This window comes from Erpetoichthys calabaricus, chromosome 18 (assembly GCF_900747795.2).
Source record: "Erpetoichthys calabaricus chromosome 18, fErpCal1.3, whole genome shotgun sequence".
NCBI lineage: Eukaryota > Metazoa > Chordata > Cladistia > Polypteriformes > Polypteridae > Erpetoichthys > Erpetoichthys calabaricus.
Window position 1 is genome coordinate 15,307,713 of NC_041411.2, and position 20,888 is coordinate 15,328,600.

At 38.0% G+C, this 20,888-nt stretch overlaps 1 protein-coding gene across 1 annotated transcript in view; it reads right to left on the bottom strand.

Moving 5' to 3' along the window:
• Window positions 1-20,888, bottom strand: part of coro1ca (coronin, actin binding protein, 1Ca) — an 81,454-nt gene that overhangs the window by 24,062 nt on the left and 36,504 nt on the right. Inside the window, exon 3 of the mRNA XM_028824115.2 lies at window positions 7,268-7,390. Within this exon, the coding sequence (XP_028679948.1) occupies window positions 7,268-7,390 (123 nt within the window). The remainder of the gene's footprint in view (window positions 1-7,267; window positions 7,391-20,888) is intronic.

Below are 20,888 nucleotides of genomic sequence, written 5' to 3' on the forward strand. Positions count from 1 at the left end.
TGGAAGGACAGAGCAGGCTCTTTTTTACTTTAATGTGGTTAGTAATGCTGGGTGGCATCCCGGTTCATACCAAAAAACGTTTTTTATTTTTGTTATGATATAGATTTTTCTTATACCGCAACACCGGTTTAAATAGCCTAAACAACATTCGGAATGTGGCGCAGCGGGAAACTGTTTTTTTTGGGGGGTGGGGGTTTGGGCTTTTCACTGCTGCACCGCTAAACACGCATACAATGGGGTACATGCATTATTGGAGGTACTGAGCAGTGAAAATGGACAGAGAACATTCAGAATTTGAAGCTGTAGCAGACCACAAAGTTGAACATGATGACACAGAAGAACTTTTGCCGAAAAAAGGAGCCGCGTCTGTTGTCTGGAGATACTTTGGTTCTAAAAGGTCAGATGTGGACCATTATGTTCAAATGTGTGAATAATGTTTCTATACTACTGGACAATACTGCAAGCCAAGTTGTACTTTACTGTGTAATGTACCTGGGTACTGTGTAATAGTGTGACGACATGTTGACTTCATTCTCGACATTTCCACTTTAATTTCTATGCTTATGACGAAAATACATTTCTACTTTATTAATTTCAAGATATTCCTGCTCCCTGAACATTTAGAATTCTAAGATAAATACTTGATATAATTTTCATGATAAAATACATTATAGCATGTATTAATCATGTGGGGGCACGGTGGCGTGGAGGTTGCACTGCTGCCTCGCAGCAAGGGGGTCCCGGGTGTTCCCTGCCTTGAATTTGCATGTTTTTCTGGTGGGTTTACTCAGCGTGTTTCAGTTTCCTTTCAAAGTCATGTAGGATGGCGGGTTTTGTTATTCTGTATTAACCCTGCTAGTGTATGTGTTGCTCATATTCACCCTGTGATGTGCTGGCACACCCCGTTCAGGATTTGCTCATTGCCTCACACACAACGCCTGCTGGGATGGGCGCAACATTGAATGGTTGGCATAATTAAACATGTATAACAAAGATTTTTTAAAGTTCTTAACACTCCATGGTCTGAGTTTATAACTAGTTTTAATTTCACAAAGACGTTTATCGTGTGGTGATTGGTTATGTGGAGAAAGAAAAAGGAAGGATAGGAACTGGGGGTTTGGTACGTCAGACAGAGACAGCATGCATGCAATAAAGAAAGTCCGCTCAGAAGAACATCCATAGAATTCTGTGTTCGTGTCACCGACCACCAGATCACAAACCCAGCATTTACACAATATTTCAGTTAACCCTGTGTGATACCCAGTCATACATCCAGTTTTTTTGGAGCCTCGTCACACCTGCCATAAACGTGTCTACACTGAACGTACACCTGGGGACCCCTTACTGCGAGGGAGCAGCACTACCGCCACACTACCGTGCATGATACCTGCTTTAATGCATTTCATCATGAAAATGATATCAGGTATTTATCTTAGCATTCTAAATGTTCAGAGAGCAGGAATATCATGAAGTGAATGCATTCTGTGCGGCGATCGCTGCCTACACCTCTCCTCTTAGTGCAGAGGAAGTCAGTTTAAGAAGCACAAAGCGATTAACAACTGGGTCAGAGAACACTTATGATGGGGTTTGAGAAAATCTAGTAAACTAAACATTTATTTTTAGGATGAAGTTTAGTTTACGACATTTTACTTTAATGATAAAATAAACATCGAGATTAAAGTGGAAATGTCGAGAATAAAGTCAACATGTTGTCATCACCAAGTTGCACTTGTTTTATTTTATTTTTATTTGGTGAATACTGTGTAATGCACCTGGGCTTGAAGTCTTGAAGTAATAGTATTATTACTGGAAGTAGCACTATTTATTTTATTGTTATTATTTATTAGTTTAAATATTATGCAGTTTAATGATGGCAAAGTTGTTTAAAAAGTCACTTTAACAATCTCTGTCCACTGACACGTTAACATTAACAAAGTGTAGTTGGTTTACAAAAAATATTTACTATTTATTCCTTTTCTAAGACATGTTCAGTGCAATACAACGTTTGGCAAGCACCTCTGGATATTTTAAGAAGTCTAAATTCCTCTTTGGATGGTTGAAAATATGTTGTCAAAATTTTAGTTTAAGTTGTTTGCAAAATTTGTTCAATAAAAAGGTTCTATATTTTGACTGGAACTGTCATGCAATGTGATTCCTTCTCTTCATTATTGCCACCCCCTTGAAAACTATCACTTTATGGGCCATGTAAACCTGTATTAATACTTGTGTGCACATTAAAATTTTTTTTGTACAATGTACAATGCTCGTGACAGTGGAATAGGTTATTCTTAGCCAGTCTACTGCAGTAATTGCAGCGGAAAATGTGGTTAACATACACTCATGCACGGGAAAAAAATTCCATTGAATACCGTGAAACCGGGATAATTTAGAAAAATACCGTGATAAAGAATTTTGGTCACACTGCCCAGCACTAGTGGGTAGTGACATCCTTTACATTTTCTATAACTTCGTGGTGACCAGTGCAATTTTCTAGGTTGTAATGTGCTGGGCCAGTAACATCACTTCAAGAGAGGTCCACCTTGTCAACAAAGAAATTTAAAGATCACTCTCAATTATGGGACTCCCTGGAAATAGTAGCAAAGGAGAGAAAGAAAACAAAACTGAGTGTCATTATGAACAATACTGCACATCCTCTCTCTGACACACTAACACTGAGGACTTCCAGCCAACAAATCATTCAGCAGAAGTGTGTCAAGAAACACTACTGGGGCTCCTTATACCAACAGAAATACACTTGCATAATACCTCACTGTGTGTTTACCTTTAATCATTCTAGTCTGTGTATTTATTAATTAATTAACTAATTGGACTTATGTTAAAAGCCCAATTCCCCTCCCCCCCCCCCCCCCCCCCCCCCCCCAAGTACAAAAAAAAAGTTTTGTCTGCGGGGGTTAAGCTGAGGGTGCAGGATTAGGCCCATAAGCAACTTCATAAGTTGCACTGATTTCATGAAAACATGCATATATAGGTAGGTGGCAAATGAAATCTACACAAATTTAATTAAAATAGTAATTTTATGAAAAAAAAAGTATGTTTTTGTACCTTTACTGTGCGATAACTGCTATAAAAGGTTGCAGTCTGCTTCTTCACTGAGAAATGTCTTCTATACAGTTTATGCATGAACAAGGAATTAAGAATTATGTAATAAAGGTCATGTATTCATTTAGCAGATACCCTTAATTAAGAGCACCTTCAAAAACATAGATATGTTACTGAGATTTATTTTTAGTTGTAAGGTATAAAGTTCAATGTCAACAGAAGAAAGTGCAAATATAGCACAACATGTTTAGTGCTCGACTTTGTCACAGAATAAACAAAAAAACTAGCAATAACACATAAGTAGTCAGCTAATGCCTGGAGGCGTAACAAGTTGTAGATTTCTGCAGGGGAGCAGAGAGATAAGCTCAAACAGATCCAAATCTTCCACATGCTAACAGCTTTTTGGTCTTCCCCTACAAGGTGTTCATTAGTAAATCTTGCTAATAAATTAAAAAAATAACTTTTTTAATATAGTAACATGTTTCCTATTTCCTAATTTTTTAAATTGTATAGCTTGTGTTCAAACACCCCTGCAAATTACTACAACACTCAAAACCACCTTTATATAGTGTTAACATTCTTCACTGAGCAGGTGCTTCGGGCATGACGAAACTTGAGCTGAAACACTATCTAGAAATCTGTTCAGGAAACAAACAGAAAATATCAGGTATGCAGAATTCTGGTGTAGTGTGCACTTGGCCTGCAAAACCAGACATTTCTTAAGTGGAGCTCTGCATGGATGTACTATGACCAGATCTGCAAGTTTTAGGTACCAGGATGACTTTAGCCAGCTTATACCAGTGGTGCATAGGCCTGCAAATAAGTATTCCACTGGATTCTGTACACTTCACAAAACTACTACAAGTATGATTTTGAATTTTCTAGAAACGGGTCATAATTCATTCTGAAAATACTATTGTCCATTTTTTCTAAGTTAACAGCCATTTGTTAGAACTTTTCTGCTTAATGCATCTACTTATATTCTAGATCAGGGGTGGCGAACTCCAGGCCTGGAGGGCCGCAGTGGCTACAGGTTTTCATTCTAGCCCTTTTCCTAATCAGTGACCAATTTTCATTGCCAATTAACTTTTTCCCCATCACAATAATAGCCCTGTTAGAAGAGTTCAGCCCTCTGAATTGATTTCTTTCTTCATTAAATGACAACCAAGCAGAAATGAGATGTGAAATAAGCTAACAGATGACCAGCTAAACTGGGGCTTCAAACTCCAACCAATTTCACTCCAATCACTTTCTTAATAAGAAGCCAATTCTTGCTGTTAATTAAACCCGTTATTTAATTCCATGCCTTGTTGCTGCTCTCATTCTGCCACAGCATACATTTCGAAAACTGTTGTTTTTCTGTTCTTTCAAAGAGCACCGTCAAAATATTGTGGTGACCTGAGAGATCAACCTTACCAAGACCATCACCTCTCTTTAATTTCAGATATTGTGTGATGGGCACAGGGGAGCTGGTCATGTGGTGGCTTGTTTTGTGTCTCATTATTGTTTGGCTGCTAGTTAAAGAAAAAGAAACAACTATGGGGCCGGAGTCAAGTTAATTAAAAGAAGTAATCAGCAGCAAAAACGGGTCACTAATTAAGAAGATGGTAAGAATGAAAACCTGCAGCCACTGCGGCACTCGGGGCCTGGAGTTCGCCACCCCTGTTCTAGATGGATGTAATACCATCAGACAGGTATTAACTTAAAAGCACATTGCCCATGTGGGTAGTATAAGCAGACATTTTGATACAAATCCTGCCCTGCTCAGTAGTGCACACTTTCTCTCACCTGTTATCTAAATAACAAGACCCATCTGGTAAGTGACTAAGTGACCCTTGAATAATTCCAGCTGCAGGCTTATGTCAAGATAATCGCACCCAGTTACTTAAGGTGAATTTTTAATAACTGCTGATTAGTATCTATTGCAGAAACTGAATAAGGATGTATTAAATTATTTTAGAATCAAGGATGCTGAACTAAAATGGAGACATCATGTTTAAATTTGCATTTAGTGTGATGTCCCTATGCATGCAAAACTAGACATACGTCATAGCCCTAAAATTATATCTGATGAAATACCTATTGACATGCCTAAAAGAGCTATTAAAATGAAATGTCTTAAAAACAAGAAAAAAAAAATCTTCTCTTGCCTCTAGATCATCATCTTTGATATGTTCTGGGCAGAGAGTATTTATTTGCTTGTGAAGACAATATAGAACATTAGAACAAATATAAATAAGCCTTGATATAACAAAATCTAACAAAAATGTGTTATGTTTGTAATACAAGTCAGTATTTTTTTGAAAAGAAAAAGAGAAGCAATTACCTCTGGCACACAGTTGTGCAATTCTTTTAAGTAATCCTGTGGTTAACTCCTTGATGCTGCAGGAGTTGCCATGAACTCTTCTTTGCTTGCTTTTTGCTCTTTTTCTTGTCCAAGTGATCCTACACTGCCTTAGCTATATTGAGGTTGGGGCTCTGAGGTGGCTAACACAGTAACGTTAGTGTACCATTGGCAGATGTCTGCTCCAAGTTGGTCTTAGTTACGTTTGTGTGGTCTTTGGGGATGTTATCGAGCCAGATGATATAGCTTTGTCAATAAGGCAGTTTCCCCTGAAGGTGCATCACGATTAATCAAAATCTGTTTCTCAGCAGTTATCCAAGACCAAGTTGCCACCATGCTTCAGAGAAAGCTGTAGACAGGCATTAATGTGCTTCTCGACATTTCCTCTTCAAATATTCTGCTGTATTTTGAACTATAAATTTCAAATGTGGACTGTTTTGCCTTCTACCTCTGTTTGTAGCTCCAGGTTTTATGGCCTTTTGTGTACTGCAATTACTTTGACTTGTTTTCTTTATCTAAAAATGGCTTCTTAAAGTGATATCACATTGTGCAACTTCTAGTTGTGGTGCATGTCAGACTAGCAGACTATAGTTAACAGACCATGTCTGTTTAAATGACTGAAAAATTTCTGTGCATGTCAAATTACGCAACTGACTTTCTAGCAATTTCATGCTCACACCTTTGCGACAACCAAAACCGTGATGTCTGATGGAGTCAATGCTGTACAAAGGATTAGCATGGATGGCAAGTTCAGCCATAGTCTCTACTCTTTTTTTCCATTCTGTTGTTTTATGTAAAACACAATCCAGACAGACAGACTACCTTCTCTCCAGATTGTGAGATCCAAAACAGCCACATTCCTTATTCCTTGTTGGAATAAGTCACTGGGTATGTCAGAGCAGAGGAGTAGACTTCATGGGAGCATACCATCATCTGCCTCTAACTCACCAAGATTATGTATTTGAAAGACAGGACTGAAAAACACACTGGAAAAAGTCATCTAATGAGACGTGGATTTTAGCTGCAACATACCATACATACAGTACACCACCATTCATTTCTTTTAGGACTTTTTCACACAATCTAGTATTTTCATTAGCATCAGAAACTGAGAAGGCACTCCTCCTCCTGATGTGCTTTCTGGCTTCAGCTTGTAGAGGTTCTTCAAAGTTCAGTGCAGGAGCTTGAATAATGCATCTTGAAAATCCACTTACTAGTTAATAACTATAGCCATGACAATACAAAGTTATCATTTTAATCTATGAAAGTATCTTAGCTTGGGCATTACCAAACCACTCTATGAGGCACCTCAATATTTGCAGTTACCATCTCATCCACCTGAATCAGATGAATTCAACAATGGTGAAATTTAACAAATACAACTATACAGAAGAACTGGGGCGCCTTAAGGAGAGGCTGTGGAACCAAACTGCCATGATTCTAGCCATCTTATTAAATGTCAATTTTTGTTGCATAAATGTTTATTTGTATTTATTCTAATGTTATGTAATGCTTACTGCTCAGATCCTGCAACTGGGTTTGAAAAGTAATATTCTTGAGGGTTTTATGTCACTTTCACAGTACTGTAGGTCCCTTGGAAATAAACACTCTCAAATTTTGAAACACTGGCCGGAATCCAAACCTGCCGCTCACAGCATCATTATACAGGTATATACAGTACAGTCATTATTGTCATGCATACGGAGTGAAGTGAAATTACTTGCACATGCTAACATGTAACACACCCTCAAACTCCAGTGCAATGATTAGCAAGCATAACTTCTTTACCTCAAAATCTCAGAATAATCTAGTATGAGTCAGAAAGTTGGTAGATAAGACACTGAAATGCTTTTGCTTACTCACCATCACTGTGCAGTCTTCGGATCCACTGGCAATAACTTGATCATTGTGTGGACACCAGTCAATATCTAAAACTGGTCCAGTATGGCCACATACTGTTGGATACGATTTGTCAATTCGACCCGTCTGTGGAGAGGAAAAATACATAAACAAAATGACTTTGCATATATGGAACTTGTTAAGTTTCAAAACTCTTCTGCAGTATCTAGGTGCATACCTAATCCCCAGTTTAAGACACATTAGTTCTGCTGTCTGAGAACTGAACATGCAGAAATTCTTGTTTACTATATTTTTTCACTTTCAAGCGGAACAAAAATGGTTACACTGATAACAAGAGAAAGGCAAACAGGTGTGATAAAGTACACAGACACATGGGAGACCTCAGAATTCTAGTTGAGATATTCAGTCTTTCAAGATAGAACAAAGAACCCAAACATCTACAACCTCATTTATAGATTCCAGACATCGCTACAAATGAAAGATCTTTGGACATGAAAAGGGATACAGCCATACAGAGTTTAAAAAAAAAAATTAAAAAAAAGTCTTATGAAGGGTTTCTTTCTGCAAAGAGAGATTTCAAACATTGAACATTTAAATGCATAAGTAAACCTATATATTTAAATTTGCAGTAGCAGATTAACCTTTATAGGTATTCTGCAACAATTAAAAAAACAGTCCAATAAAAGCAAAATCTAGCATTATGAGAGAAATCAAGTTAAAAGAATGTATGGGTAACATATGGGCTTTTTATACAGGGCCTCAAGAAAAACACTTGATTAGAAGTAAGACATTCTACTTCAGCACACACTGCTACCACCTATGAACGCCATCACAGCATCCAAGAAATACTGCATCTTGATGTTGTCCATGTGGCGTTTGTCTGTTCTCACCATGCTTGTGTGGGCTTCTCTCACAGATTCTTAAAAACACACGCCTGCTAGTTTAACTGCAGTTCCAAACAAGAATCTGTCTGAATGCCAGCATAGAATTTGTGTATAAGCAGGCACTGCACAGACTGCCACTCTGTCCAGGGCTGGTAAACTGAACTAAGGGAATTAACTGAACTTATATGGTTTAAATGTAAGAGATAATGATGGAAATTGCCTTTATTTTTATATATAAGTTTACTCTATCTATCTATCTATCTATCTACTCCGTAGTATTACTATAAAAATGTCCAAACTCCATATATATTAGATTCTTTCATTTTGCAGATTTTGAAAAAACATCTATTCCCACCAAACAGAAAAAAAACAGTTCCTTTTATTTTAATAACTAGTGAGTTTTTTTTTTTTTTTTTATTAATTTTTATTGTAATCATTCCATACAAATAGATCAATTTATAACCAAACAAATTAAAGACAAATCAGACCCCACCCCAGAGAAGGAGAGCTTAGCAAAAGGAGAGTTGCTTAGGGCTTTTTAATAAGACAACAATAAACAAAGGAAAGGGAGAAATAAATATATATGCAAATAAGAGATGGAGAAGGGAATTAAATGCGGTAATAGTTATTTCTCTTATTCTAAAATAATATTGATCAGATCCTGCCAGGTTTTGAAAAAATTTTGTACAGATCCTCTAACTGAGAATTTGATTTTTTCCAATTTCAAATAATATAAAACATCGGTTTCCCACTGACTTATCAGAGGAGCGTTAGGATTCTTCCAATTTAACAGAATAAGTCTGCGTGCCAAAAGTGTAGTGAATGTAATTACCGTTTGCTTGTCCTTCTCCACTTCAAGTCCGTCTGGAAGAACACCGAACACAGCTGTTAATGGGTTAGGAGGGATTGTGATCCCAAGGCTGTCTGAAAGGCACTTAAAAATTTTTGTCCAAAATGATGTTAATTTGGTGCAGACCCAGAACATGTGACCCAGTGAGGCAGGAGCTTGGTTGCAGCGTAACTAGTGAGTTTTAATAACTAAAACAAATGTATGGATAAAAAATAATGATGACATCTTCAAAAAATAATAAGGCTAATACAAGTCACTTCATCAAGAGCCCAGACAGCTTCAGAAATCATTATCATCAATGGCCAGAATTCAATATTCAGTGCATAGCGATATAAAATCTTTGAAAATTTAAATGCACAAATTTGCTTTCTCTATAATTTCAACTATGCAGTTACGCAACCTAAAACCGTACTTGTTGTGCGGCAAGTATCAGAGGAATGTTGACTTCATGTAAATATGAGCAGGTCACTTTCTAAAATGCACTAAGTCTTTTGAACTAATTTGTATATTCACTTAGACATGGGACTAATCACTACCCAACTAAATAAAACTTTACAAAATATTATATATATATTAATTCATTTATAATGATAATAATATATAATAATACAAGGTGAGAAACATAAATAACCGGACGTGAATCATAGAACTATATCCCCTCCTACATGCTTTCTCAAACTGCCAACCGGCTAAGTACAGTGCATCCGGAAAGTATTCACAGCGCATCACTTTTTCCACATTTTGTTATGTTACAGCCTTATTCCAAAATGGATTAAATTCATTTTTTTCCTCAGAATTCTACACACAACACCCCATAATGACAATGTGAAAAAAGTTTACTTGTGATTTTTGCAAATTTATTAAAAATAAAAAAACTGAGAAAGCACATTTACATAAGTATTCACAACCTTTGCCATGAAGCTCAAAATTGAGCTCAGGTGCCTCCTGTTTCCCCTGATCATCCTTGAGATGTTTCTGCAGCTTAATTGGAGTCCACCTGTGGTAAATTCAGTTGACTGGACATGATTTGAAAAGGCACACACCTGTCTATATAAGGTCCCACAGTTGACAGTTCATGTCAGAGCACAAACCAAGCATGAAGTCAAAGGAATTGTCTGTAGACCTCTGAGACAGGATTGTCTTGAGAAACAAGTCCGGGGAAGGTTACAGAAAAAATTCTGCTGCTTTGAAGGTCCCAGTAAGCACAGTGGCCTCCATCATCCGTAAGTGGAAGAAGTTCGAAACCACCAGGACTCTTCCTAGAGCTGGCCGGCCATCTAAACTGAGCGATCGGGGGAGAAGGGCCTTAGTCAGGGAGGTGACCAAGAACCCGATGGTCATTCTGTCAGAGCTGCAGAGGTCCTCTGTGGAGAGAGGAGAACCTTCCAGAAGGACAACCATCTCTGCAGCAATCCACCAATCAGGCCTGTATGGTAGAGTGGCCAGTCGGAAGCAACTCCTTAGTAAAAGGCACACACCTGTCTATATAAGGTCCCACAGTTGACAGTTCATGTCAGAGCACAAACCAAGCATGAAGTCAAAGGAATTGTCTGTAGACCTCTGAGACAGGATTGTCTTGAGAAACAAGTCCGGGGAAGGTTACAGAAAAAATTCTGCTGCTTTGAAGGTCCCAGTAAGCACAGTGGCCTCCATCATCCGTAAGTGGAAGAAGTTCGAAACCACCAGGACTCTTCCTAGAGCTGGCCGGCCATCTAAACTGAGCGATCGGGGGAGAAGGGCCTTAGTCAGGGAGGTGACCAAGAACCCGATGGTCATTCTGTCAGAGCTGCAGAGGTCCTCTGTGGAAAGGACAACCATCTCTGCAGCAATCCACCAATCAGGCCTGTATGGTAGAGTGGCCAGTCGGAAGCAACTCCTTAGTAAAAGGCACATGGCAGCCCACCTGGAGTTTGCCAAAAGGCACCTGAAGGACTCTCAGACCATGAGAAAGAAAATTCTCTGGTCTGATGAGACAAAGATTGAACTCTTTGGTGTGAATGCCAGGCATCACGTTTGGAGGAAACCTGGCACCATCCCTACAGTGAAGCATGGTGGTGGCAGCACAATGCTGTGGGGATGTTTTTCAGCGGCAGGGACTGGGAGACTAGTCAGGATAAAGGGAAAGATGACTGCAGCAATGTACAGAGACATCCTGGATGAAAACCTGCTCCAGAGCACTCTTGACCTCAGAGTGGGGCAACGGTTCATCTTTCAGCAGGACAACGACCCTAAGCACACAGCCCAGATATCAAAGGAGTGGCTTCAGGACAACTCTGTGAGTGTTCTTGAGTGGCCCAGCCAGAGCCCAGACTTGAATCCGATTGAACATCTCTGGAGAGATCTTAAAGTGGCTGTGCACCGACGCTACCCATCCAACCTGATGGAGCTTGAGAGGTGCTGCAAAGAGGAATGGGCGAAACTGGCCAAGGATAGGTGTGCCAAGCTTGTGGCATCATATTCAAAAAGACTTGAGGCTGTAATTGCTGCCAAAGGTGCATCGACAAAGTATTGAGCAAAGGCTGTGAATACTTATGGACATGGGATTTCTCAGTTTTTTTATAAAAAAAAAAAACTGAACAGAGAATCAACATCAAATTTCTCATGAAATTGAACAAACAGCCACAGAAACTTATTAAATGATAAAAACAGTGTACTGTCACACACAAGTTTTAGTGGCACAAACGTTTCATGGAAAGACAAGAAAATCTGGAAGACGTTCAATACCCAGGTCACCCACACCCGTCTCAGACGGATGGAAAAAAATGAAGAATCAGATTATTCGAAATGATCGCCGCCTAGGTGTTCGAGCTATCTCAGAGTTGGCTGGTATTGACAGGGAATCAGTTGCAAGAATGTATAAAAAGTGACTGTTTAGAATGCTGTAATTCATCATTAAATATTTTTTTTACCAATCCGGTTATTTTTGTGTCTCACCTCGTATAATTTATATATATATAAACCCATGCACAAAAAATACTAAAACAAAAATCACAAACAAGCAGTTGGCACCTTAAGTACCACTTACAACAGGGTTCTCAAACTCCGGTCCTAGAGGGCTGCAGGTTTTTATTCTAACCCTTTTCTTAATTAGTGGCCTGTTTTTGCTGCTAATTCACTTCTTTTGAATTCAATTTAATTGACTTGTTTTTTTAAGATGTTTCCCTGAATTGCTTCATTTTTGCTTAAATGGCACCTAAATAGAAATGAAATGTGAAGTGAGTGAGCCAACAAAAGACCAACTAAGTTGGGGCCTCCAACTCCAACCAGTTGCTTAATTAGGAGTGATTCTTGTTGTTAATTAAATCTGTTTTTTAATTCTATGGCTTGTTGATGTTCTCATTGTACAATGGCATACATTTTTGAATTTGCTGATTTTCTCTTTTCTCAGAGCACCGGTAAATGTTCTGGGGACATGAGCAGATCAGCATTCCTGAGACCTTCACTTTTTTTATTTTCGGATATTGTACGATTGTCACAGTTTGCTGGTCATGTTGTGGTTCATTCTGTATCTCATTACTGTTTAGTTGCTAATTAAGGAAAAAGTTAAATTAGCAGCAAAAACAGGTCACTAAATAAGAAAAGGGTTAGAATGAAAACCTGAAGCCACTGCGACCCTCCAGGACTGGAGTTTGAGAACCCTGACTTACATCATTTATGCCAGTTTATTTTCTTTCTATGGAAAAAAGAAACATTTTCTTTTTGATTAATAAGATCACTTAAAAAGAGCACTACAGTGCTGTTTAAAAGTGTCAGTTTTTAAAGGCACAAGAATAACTCATCATGCCCCAATACTGGGTGGGGTCAGGAGATGAGCTTTATCTGGCATCAGTTCATGAATTTTGCTGCTCTGTTCAGCTAAATGGTGTCACACACTACAGGTAAAATTCTGTTACAACGAATATCTTAACAACGAAATTTTCATTACAACGAAGTATTTTTATGGTCCCAACAGTTTCCCCATATGACACGAGTCTATAGAAATCTTGTTACTACGAAGTACATTCAGCAGATACTTTCATTACAATGAAGTGCCCAAAAGACATTGAAATGCCTGAATGAATCTTCCACAGAGCAGTTAGTTCTGTGGTCGCAGCTCATTTGTGCACAACGAACCCCAAACAGAAATGTTGTAAAAACATTTTTCTTCAAACTTTCTTCATACTGTTTTTTTGCTGTTTTTGTTTTCAGTGATACCATTTTGCTTATCGCTCGTCAACATTTGAAAAACATCCATTGGAATTTAACTCATTGTCATCCTCCTATAGAAACAACAGACACGATAAAACAATAACAGTTCATATTAGAAAAAAAAAAAAAAACTAAATTTTTGCAGCTCTCGATTGCAGCAAAAAGAAAAAAGATGTTGCCAGCAAATTTGGAATTTTGCCATCAACACAGTCAATTTTCTTGAAAGACCAAGCAAAAAAAAGCAGAAAAATCTCGGGTTGCAAATGTATGCAAACTGCCATTTTTCTGTGGTTCAGTGATGCTCGTTCAAGAAACATTCCTATTAATGCGGCAATCACTGAAGAAAAGGTGAGGTTTCTAAACTCTCTTGAGACCTCCGTCAACAGGACAACACGCCAAAGAGCGTCCCGAAGTGCGATCAACGCATCTGTTGTCTGTTTATATGTTGCCGGGGAAACAGCAGGCTCACAGCTCTGCTGCAGCTCTTCATCAAAGCAAACAGAAAAGATCTCTGATGCAAGGAACAGGATTACTTGGCCACTAACCTGGCCACGACCCTCTCTGACTGCTGTGTCTGTCTAGGAGAGTGGCAGATCACGCTACAATACATAACCATGCTGTTCCTGTTTCAAGCTGAATAAAGCTGGTTTTGCTAAAGTACTGAGACTCAGCCTCGTGTTTTTGGGTGTAAGAAAGGGACTTATAGCGCGACCCCAATCTTTTAGGATTCACTTCTGTGGTGCCTCACTAGGCCGCTGTGTGTCTGCTGTTGCCCTGTCCCAGCAATGGACAAACAATCTTACACAGACACAGCAATCACACTTTGGGACGCAGTTCAGCGTGACGTTCCCATTGGGTGGGGGGGTGGGAGGATCCCAAAAAAATTCAGAAACCTCACAATATGAAGAAGATGAAAAGGATGATTCAGCTTCTGATTGATAACTAAGCTGCCCACAACATGCTTCCGCATTTAGATAATGTTTGCGTTGAATTCCTCCCACCCAATTGCACAGCAGTGCTTCAGCCATTGGATTTGGACATCATTCGCACCCTGAAAGTGTATTATCGCAAGGAAATGCTGAGGAAAATTCTCATCAGCATAACTTGTAGACAGGACAAGATTAAAATTAATGCAAAAGAAGCTATTGAAATGATTGTAAACGCCTGGATGCAAGTTAAAGAAAGCACTACAGTGACAAATATAGAATCTCATTACGACAAAATTTTCATTACAATGAAATATTTTTTAGGTCCCTGGAAGTTCATTGTAATGGAATTTTACCAGTATTTAATTGGCAAAAACTCTTTTGAGAGGAGTTTGAATTCTTAAAGTGATGTCATTAAAAAAAAAAAAAAAGAAAAAAAAAAGAAAAAAAAAACTGGCATGAGTCCCAAAAGCAATGGTACAAATTTCAGCAGAACAGCCTTGCATACTGCCCATTCTTCCTGCCGAGATTGGATTTACACTTCAGAGAAGGAAGTGTGGCAATTGGAAGGAAGTTTGGAGTAAAACTACAGGAAAATGAAAAATACTTCTCTATGAAGCCATCCTTTCTCAAAAAAGCTATAGTGGGACAAAAATATTGCATACAACCTAATTTTTTTTCAAAAGGAGCACAAAAGCAAAAATCTGGTTATCAGTGAAACATCCACTGCTTAAGAGACAAAACTGACCAAATGATACAAGGAAAAAGAAAGACTAAGGCAACACAAGCTGGCAAAATGGCAAATAAATAAATAAAATAAAACACACACACACCTAAAGGTGAGAAAAATAAATCATGTTAGTACAAACTAAGGTTTTCTTTTTTTTTTTTTTTATATACTGTATATATCTCTTATATATATATTTCTCTTCTGGTTTGTCCTGCTTCCACTTCAAAACCGGTCCTGCCCACACGGCATTTCTCGATTCCTAATCGTCCTCCTCCAAACCCTTCCCCACATTCTTCCAGTGCAGTTCCTGCAACAAAATGTTTCAAGCGTGAACCTCACTTGCTAAACAGAAGAAAAGGCATTCTTCCCAACAACTACATGAGTGCCAGAAATGCAATAAGAAGTTCACTACACAGGATTGTCTGACTAAACACAACAAAACTCATTCACAACTCTTGCAATGCGACATCTGCAAAGCAACGTTTCCAAACCAACGCAGTCTCAGCAGACATACACACAATCCTCTTCCCGTTACCACAGGTACTTCTTCACATAATTCTTGTCTTCCCATCCAAGAGTACAACATTGGGACTCCAGACCAGCAGTACAAACACTGTCATGCACTATACTGACCTGCTGAGCTTAATACATTCAACAAGTACTCGAGGTGCTGCCACAACGGTAAAGTAGCTTTACCACCTTTGCGGGAGCCACCTGTGTCTTTACAACAGCTTCTTACACAGCAATCATCAAAAGCTAAAAATTACCGTGAACACATTTGAGAATACAACTCTTCTCTAGCGTTTGCTTCCATGGGTGCACAGATAACTCAAACTCCTGGCCACAGACCATACGGTTTTAAAATACACGGGCAAATTTATCACCAAATCTCTCCACTATACGCTAACACTTCTACCTCTCCAGGATATGGACAGTTGTATGTTTTTGACACAGCGCAAGCTACTGAAGTACGCTTACAAAATAAAGCAAACTCTGTGTGCAGTGAAAATTTACTTCTCCAGCTAGATTCCATGCTCAGAACCATCAAACCCTTCGCTAAATCATACAAACACATGCATGAAATCACTCAGTCCAGTCCAACAGCATCTGTACGAATGGTTTTCAAGGAAAACCCTAGGCAGGATTTACGACGATACAATGCCCCAACATGTCACACCGATGTTGCAGCGATTTTCGTCGGAGAAGATGGTGAACCGCCTGCCGAAAGGGACATTTGCATCTATCCCATAGGCAACTCCTGTAAACAGATTTCCACACTCAATATGAATTGCGATCCTATGGTTTACCCACTTTTATTCCCTTACAGAGACATTGGCTGGCACAAAGATTTACAACATGTTCCTGATAAAAGAACTGCCAAGCGAATAAGGCTTACTCAATGCCAATTTTACGCGTTTAGCAATGAGGAATACATTTAGTATTTTGCACTCCAGCGGCAAACTATTCCAACAGTACGTTGTAGATGTGAGGGCGCGCGTCTCAACTATCTCAGATAACATCAACAAGATCTGTGCGTGGAACAATACAAAGGACTATCAGACGCACTGCAAGCAAATGCCAAAAATAACAACGTACGTGTAGGCAAAATGATCATATTACCGTCCACATTTCCAGGAAGTCCAAGATACATGCAACAAAACTATCAGGATGCCATGGCCATAGTACCTAAATTCGGAAAGCCTGATTTATTTATCACTTTCACATGTAATCCTGCTTGGCCGGAAATTCTACATGCACTGTCGGATACCCAAAGACCGGAACACAGACCTAATATTGTAGTATGAGTAGATCTTTCGACATCTTTATCTGTCATCTCCACCAAAACACCTATTCACAACTGTGAATTATTTATTTCTTCTTGATTTCTGAATTCCTTTCTGAACGTTTTCCGTTCCTATTCCTACACCGCTGTATGCTACGGCGGGCTTCAGCTAGTATATATATATTTACATATGGTTATAGAAGTTTGAGGTCCCAAGTGATATAATTTTGGATGGTAAACCCATATTCATTTTATCTTTACATTTGTACTTTTATTCTGTCAGGGAGTTTCCATGAGTCTCTCTCATATAGCTACAGATGTATTGATATTTATGTGAAAACTCAAACCACAAAAGTTTCTGTAAATGAGAACAAGTACGCTCCCCTCCAAAAAACACGTCATGAAATTGATTAATTATAAATGTTTTATTATCATAAACAGATCTCCAAAATACAGGGAGTATGCACTGTGAAAACAGGAAGTCTGCCACAATTAATTCAAAACATTTTTAATTAATTATAAAGCTTTAGTTTTACATTGATACTTGTACCATATTGGTCATACATATAAATTCCTTAGATAGAGATTTTTTTAATGTAATTTATTATATACAGCTGCACCTAACAAAGCAAATATTTAGGGCACATATCATTACATTATGATTGTTAAAGTAAAGCTTGTTATTTTCTTTTAACAATAATGGCAAATAAACAAAGATATCAGTGTAATTGAATTTGTCCATCTATAAATTCATCTTGTGCAGCAGGGCCTCAGCCTAACAGCATGCAGAGGTTGATAAAACACAACCTACGCTCAGTATACTGTGTGGATGATTAAAAAAACAAACAAACAAAAAAAAAAAAATGTGTTTTATAACCAAATCCCTAAGATAGAGTTTGCAAACTTTGGTCAAAGGGACAGGACTTCTGAAGTCATGCTAAGCTTGTATGGCATGAAACAGGAGTAAGAAATCATTTTTCTTGAATAGTGTCACAGATAACGGAGACTTAAGGAACTCTGACAGTGATCAAATTTCTATGAAGAAAATCAATAAATGTATAATGCAACAAAGAAAGAAGGGAATGTAATTGACACAGAAAAAAGACAGATGAAGAGGCATATATTTTGTTTTAATCTATATTGTTTTATTATAAAATATCAAATTTTTTTGGAAACAAAATTGTTTAATCTATATTTTAAAACTGTAGTGATTTCTTTCCTTCTGTCCATTTCATAGAGACGCAAACAAGTTTTGTGAATGTGAATTTCCCATTGGGATTAATAAAGTATCTATCTATCTATCTATCTACAAGTTGCATTTTTTAAAAAGAAACTCCTTAGGCTACCCGTAATTTAAACAAATTAAAAATGTGCCATATGAAGGAAGAGAATAAGAAGGACTTGTTAATACTAGTTAATGTTACATATTTTTGCATTAACTGTTTAGTTAGTTATGAAGGAAAGGAAATTTGTAAAGGAAATAAAATTCTAATAAAAATATATACAGTACATAGGATTTCGTGGTCTTAATTTGAATTTTTTGAGTCGCCGACTGTTTTTCGTCATCAGATGCAAGTTTTATTTTATTAAATGCACAGGTTTCATTGATTGCCAGTCTGACCCAGGACCAGAACACGGGTTCTTTGCACAGGGACTTCTCTATGCAAGTCTTGTTGTAAATGTCTGTGTGGGTCTTACTGCTGTTCCCTCAAAGATGGCTGGTATGATCAACTGGTGATTCCAGAATGCTCCCATGCGAGAGTCTGTGTAAGTGAGCCCTGCACTGGACTTGCACCCTATTTGCCTCAGGCCCAGTTGCTACTAATGTAGCAGGATTATGAAGGACATGGAAGGAGGGTAAAACTTATGCTAGAAGCAACTCGGGAAGAGAGCAAAAGCACATGTTGAGGCAGATTATCCTGAGGCATTAAGAATTTTAAAGTTTGTCAGTTTAATTCTCACACCTACATAGTGCCAATTATGAGGCACATGATGTTAAAGTCTATTCCAGCATTAAAGGGCAGAAAAGCAATAATAAATCCAATGGGTGACCACCTTTAACTCCCTATAATTTGAATTTATATATTCTGAAATCAGCCGTACATTTACATTGGCACAAGCACTGGCCAAATATGAAACTGTTCTTCTACCCTGCAGAACAGGTTCATGAACATATGAGTTATACAGGACTAATATAAATTGGATCATAAACCTTTCCTTAAACTGAAGTTTTTTATAATATGCTTCAAATACAATGGCTGGAAAGCTTCAGCTTTAACTTCTAAAGTCAGGAGAAAAAACAAAATATACACAGTACCTTTCTGACACCGATACACTGTAAATTAAAAATAAAACTCTGGCTGCCATCTAAGCATGTTAGATGCTTTTGAAACAGAATGTTGCTTGCAAATATTCTGCTGCGGTAAGCAAAATGTAAAATAGTAAACTCCAGAATAAATGCAAATATTTTTGAATAAAGCATATTCCTACTTTGTGAAGAAGTAATTAGAATAGCCGTCCAAGTAGAAAACAAAGAAACTACCAGTGTATCTCACTTGCTCCATTTCTAATTACAATAAATCCTACAGAATTTGTTTTACAGATGTACAGTCATTCTATGGCATCTTGTCCTCCTCAAGTCAGGTGACAAATGACACATTACACATTTTATTCTGCCATCATTCATTCAACAGACTCTTGATGCTTCCATATCAATGAAGAAAGAAATTCTAGGCAGAAGGTGATAATCACGTGCCACTACTTCTATACTACCAGGATAAGCTCAGGCTCTCTGCAAACAAAATTCCTGCATGGGACATCAGTCAGAAATTAACCTAACATGCATGCCTTAAGGAGTGTGAGAGAAAAATATGAATACCCAGACTGTGTGAGCAGAAGGTAGCGAGGGATATAGAGGAAATATCCAAACTCCACCGATAATGGAGATTACTCCTGCATGTGAGCTCCCATCTTCTACACCTATGAGGTAGCAACTCTAAAAACGTTACCACCACAACCTTTAATGAATTATAAAGAATCTACAAGTTTAAAACTAAAGAAACAGGGCCTTGCAAACAGTTTTCAACCCCATTAAAAGGTTTAAAAAGATGGGTGGATTGCAGTATATTTTCAAATATATTGTTTCAATTATTATTTTCATTGCAAACTTACTTAGACAAGAAGAAAAAGATGTTAAGAAAATGTTATTTTTGTCAGTAGAGATCTTAAAATCAAAATCTCAAATTTGCCACTTGCCCAAGTGTGCAAATGCTATGTGCTTGAACCATTTTTACTACAGTAGCAGCTTCATTTTGTTTGGGACAGGTGCCTTCAGAGTTTCTATTCAAGTGATTTTTTTCCTTCTACTAAGGTGGCGCTGGATAATTTAAATTCACAGCACTGAAGAATCAAAATCTTCCAACTGTTCTACAGGCTCATGACAAGTTTTGATGAGACATTAAGTGTTTTGTTTTGTTTTTTTTAGTAAATTGTGGAACCATTCTAATCTTGCTCTGACGAACTCTGAATCATTATTCACCTGAATGAAAAAAAGCTTATGTTCTTTTAGAGGAGTGAAACAAACTCCCTTGCAATAGTTTACGGTATGGTGCTCCATTTTTTGTTTCACTTTTAATCAGCTGTCCTGTCCTGCTGCTGCCGATTTACATGCCACAGCAGGATGCTGCCTCCATCCTGGTTCTTTAACAATGTTTCCTGGGGCATGGGATCATCAACATTTTATGAACAGATTTCACCCTCATGCTTTCTGCAAACTTTACAAAGAACTTAATTTGAATTTTTTATGAGTAATGCTTTCCTGCTTATCTTCCGATCTCATGATATACTATAATAGATGGCTGTATGTACCCTTTTGTTGGTCTAGCAATCAAACTCTGTAGTTCCATTCACCAGCACCGCCAAATGATTGTTGGCTTTCCTCACAGATCTCCTCCTTGTCTAGATGGTATGACACAGCTTTCAGTATTAATATCAACCCAACAATAATCGTGGCGATTCAAGACACTAATACAGTTTTGTAGCCTTTTCTAAAGCTGCGTTTTTTTCCTTCATTTTCCCTCAAGCTCTTGGTATGGCCAATGATGTTAAAATGTCCTATTAACTTTAAACAAATGAGGTAGTGCGAATAAAACATCTCATAATAATGTCCTTGAATCTAAATTAAGTGACAACTTCTTCCTCACTACTAACCCAAAAGTGGATTCCTAAACCAGCTGTTAAGGTATAAACTGCCAGAGATGTTCA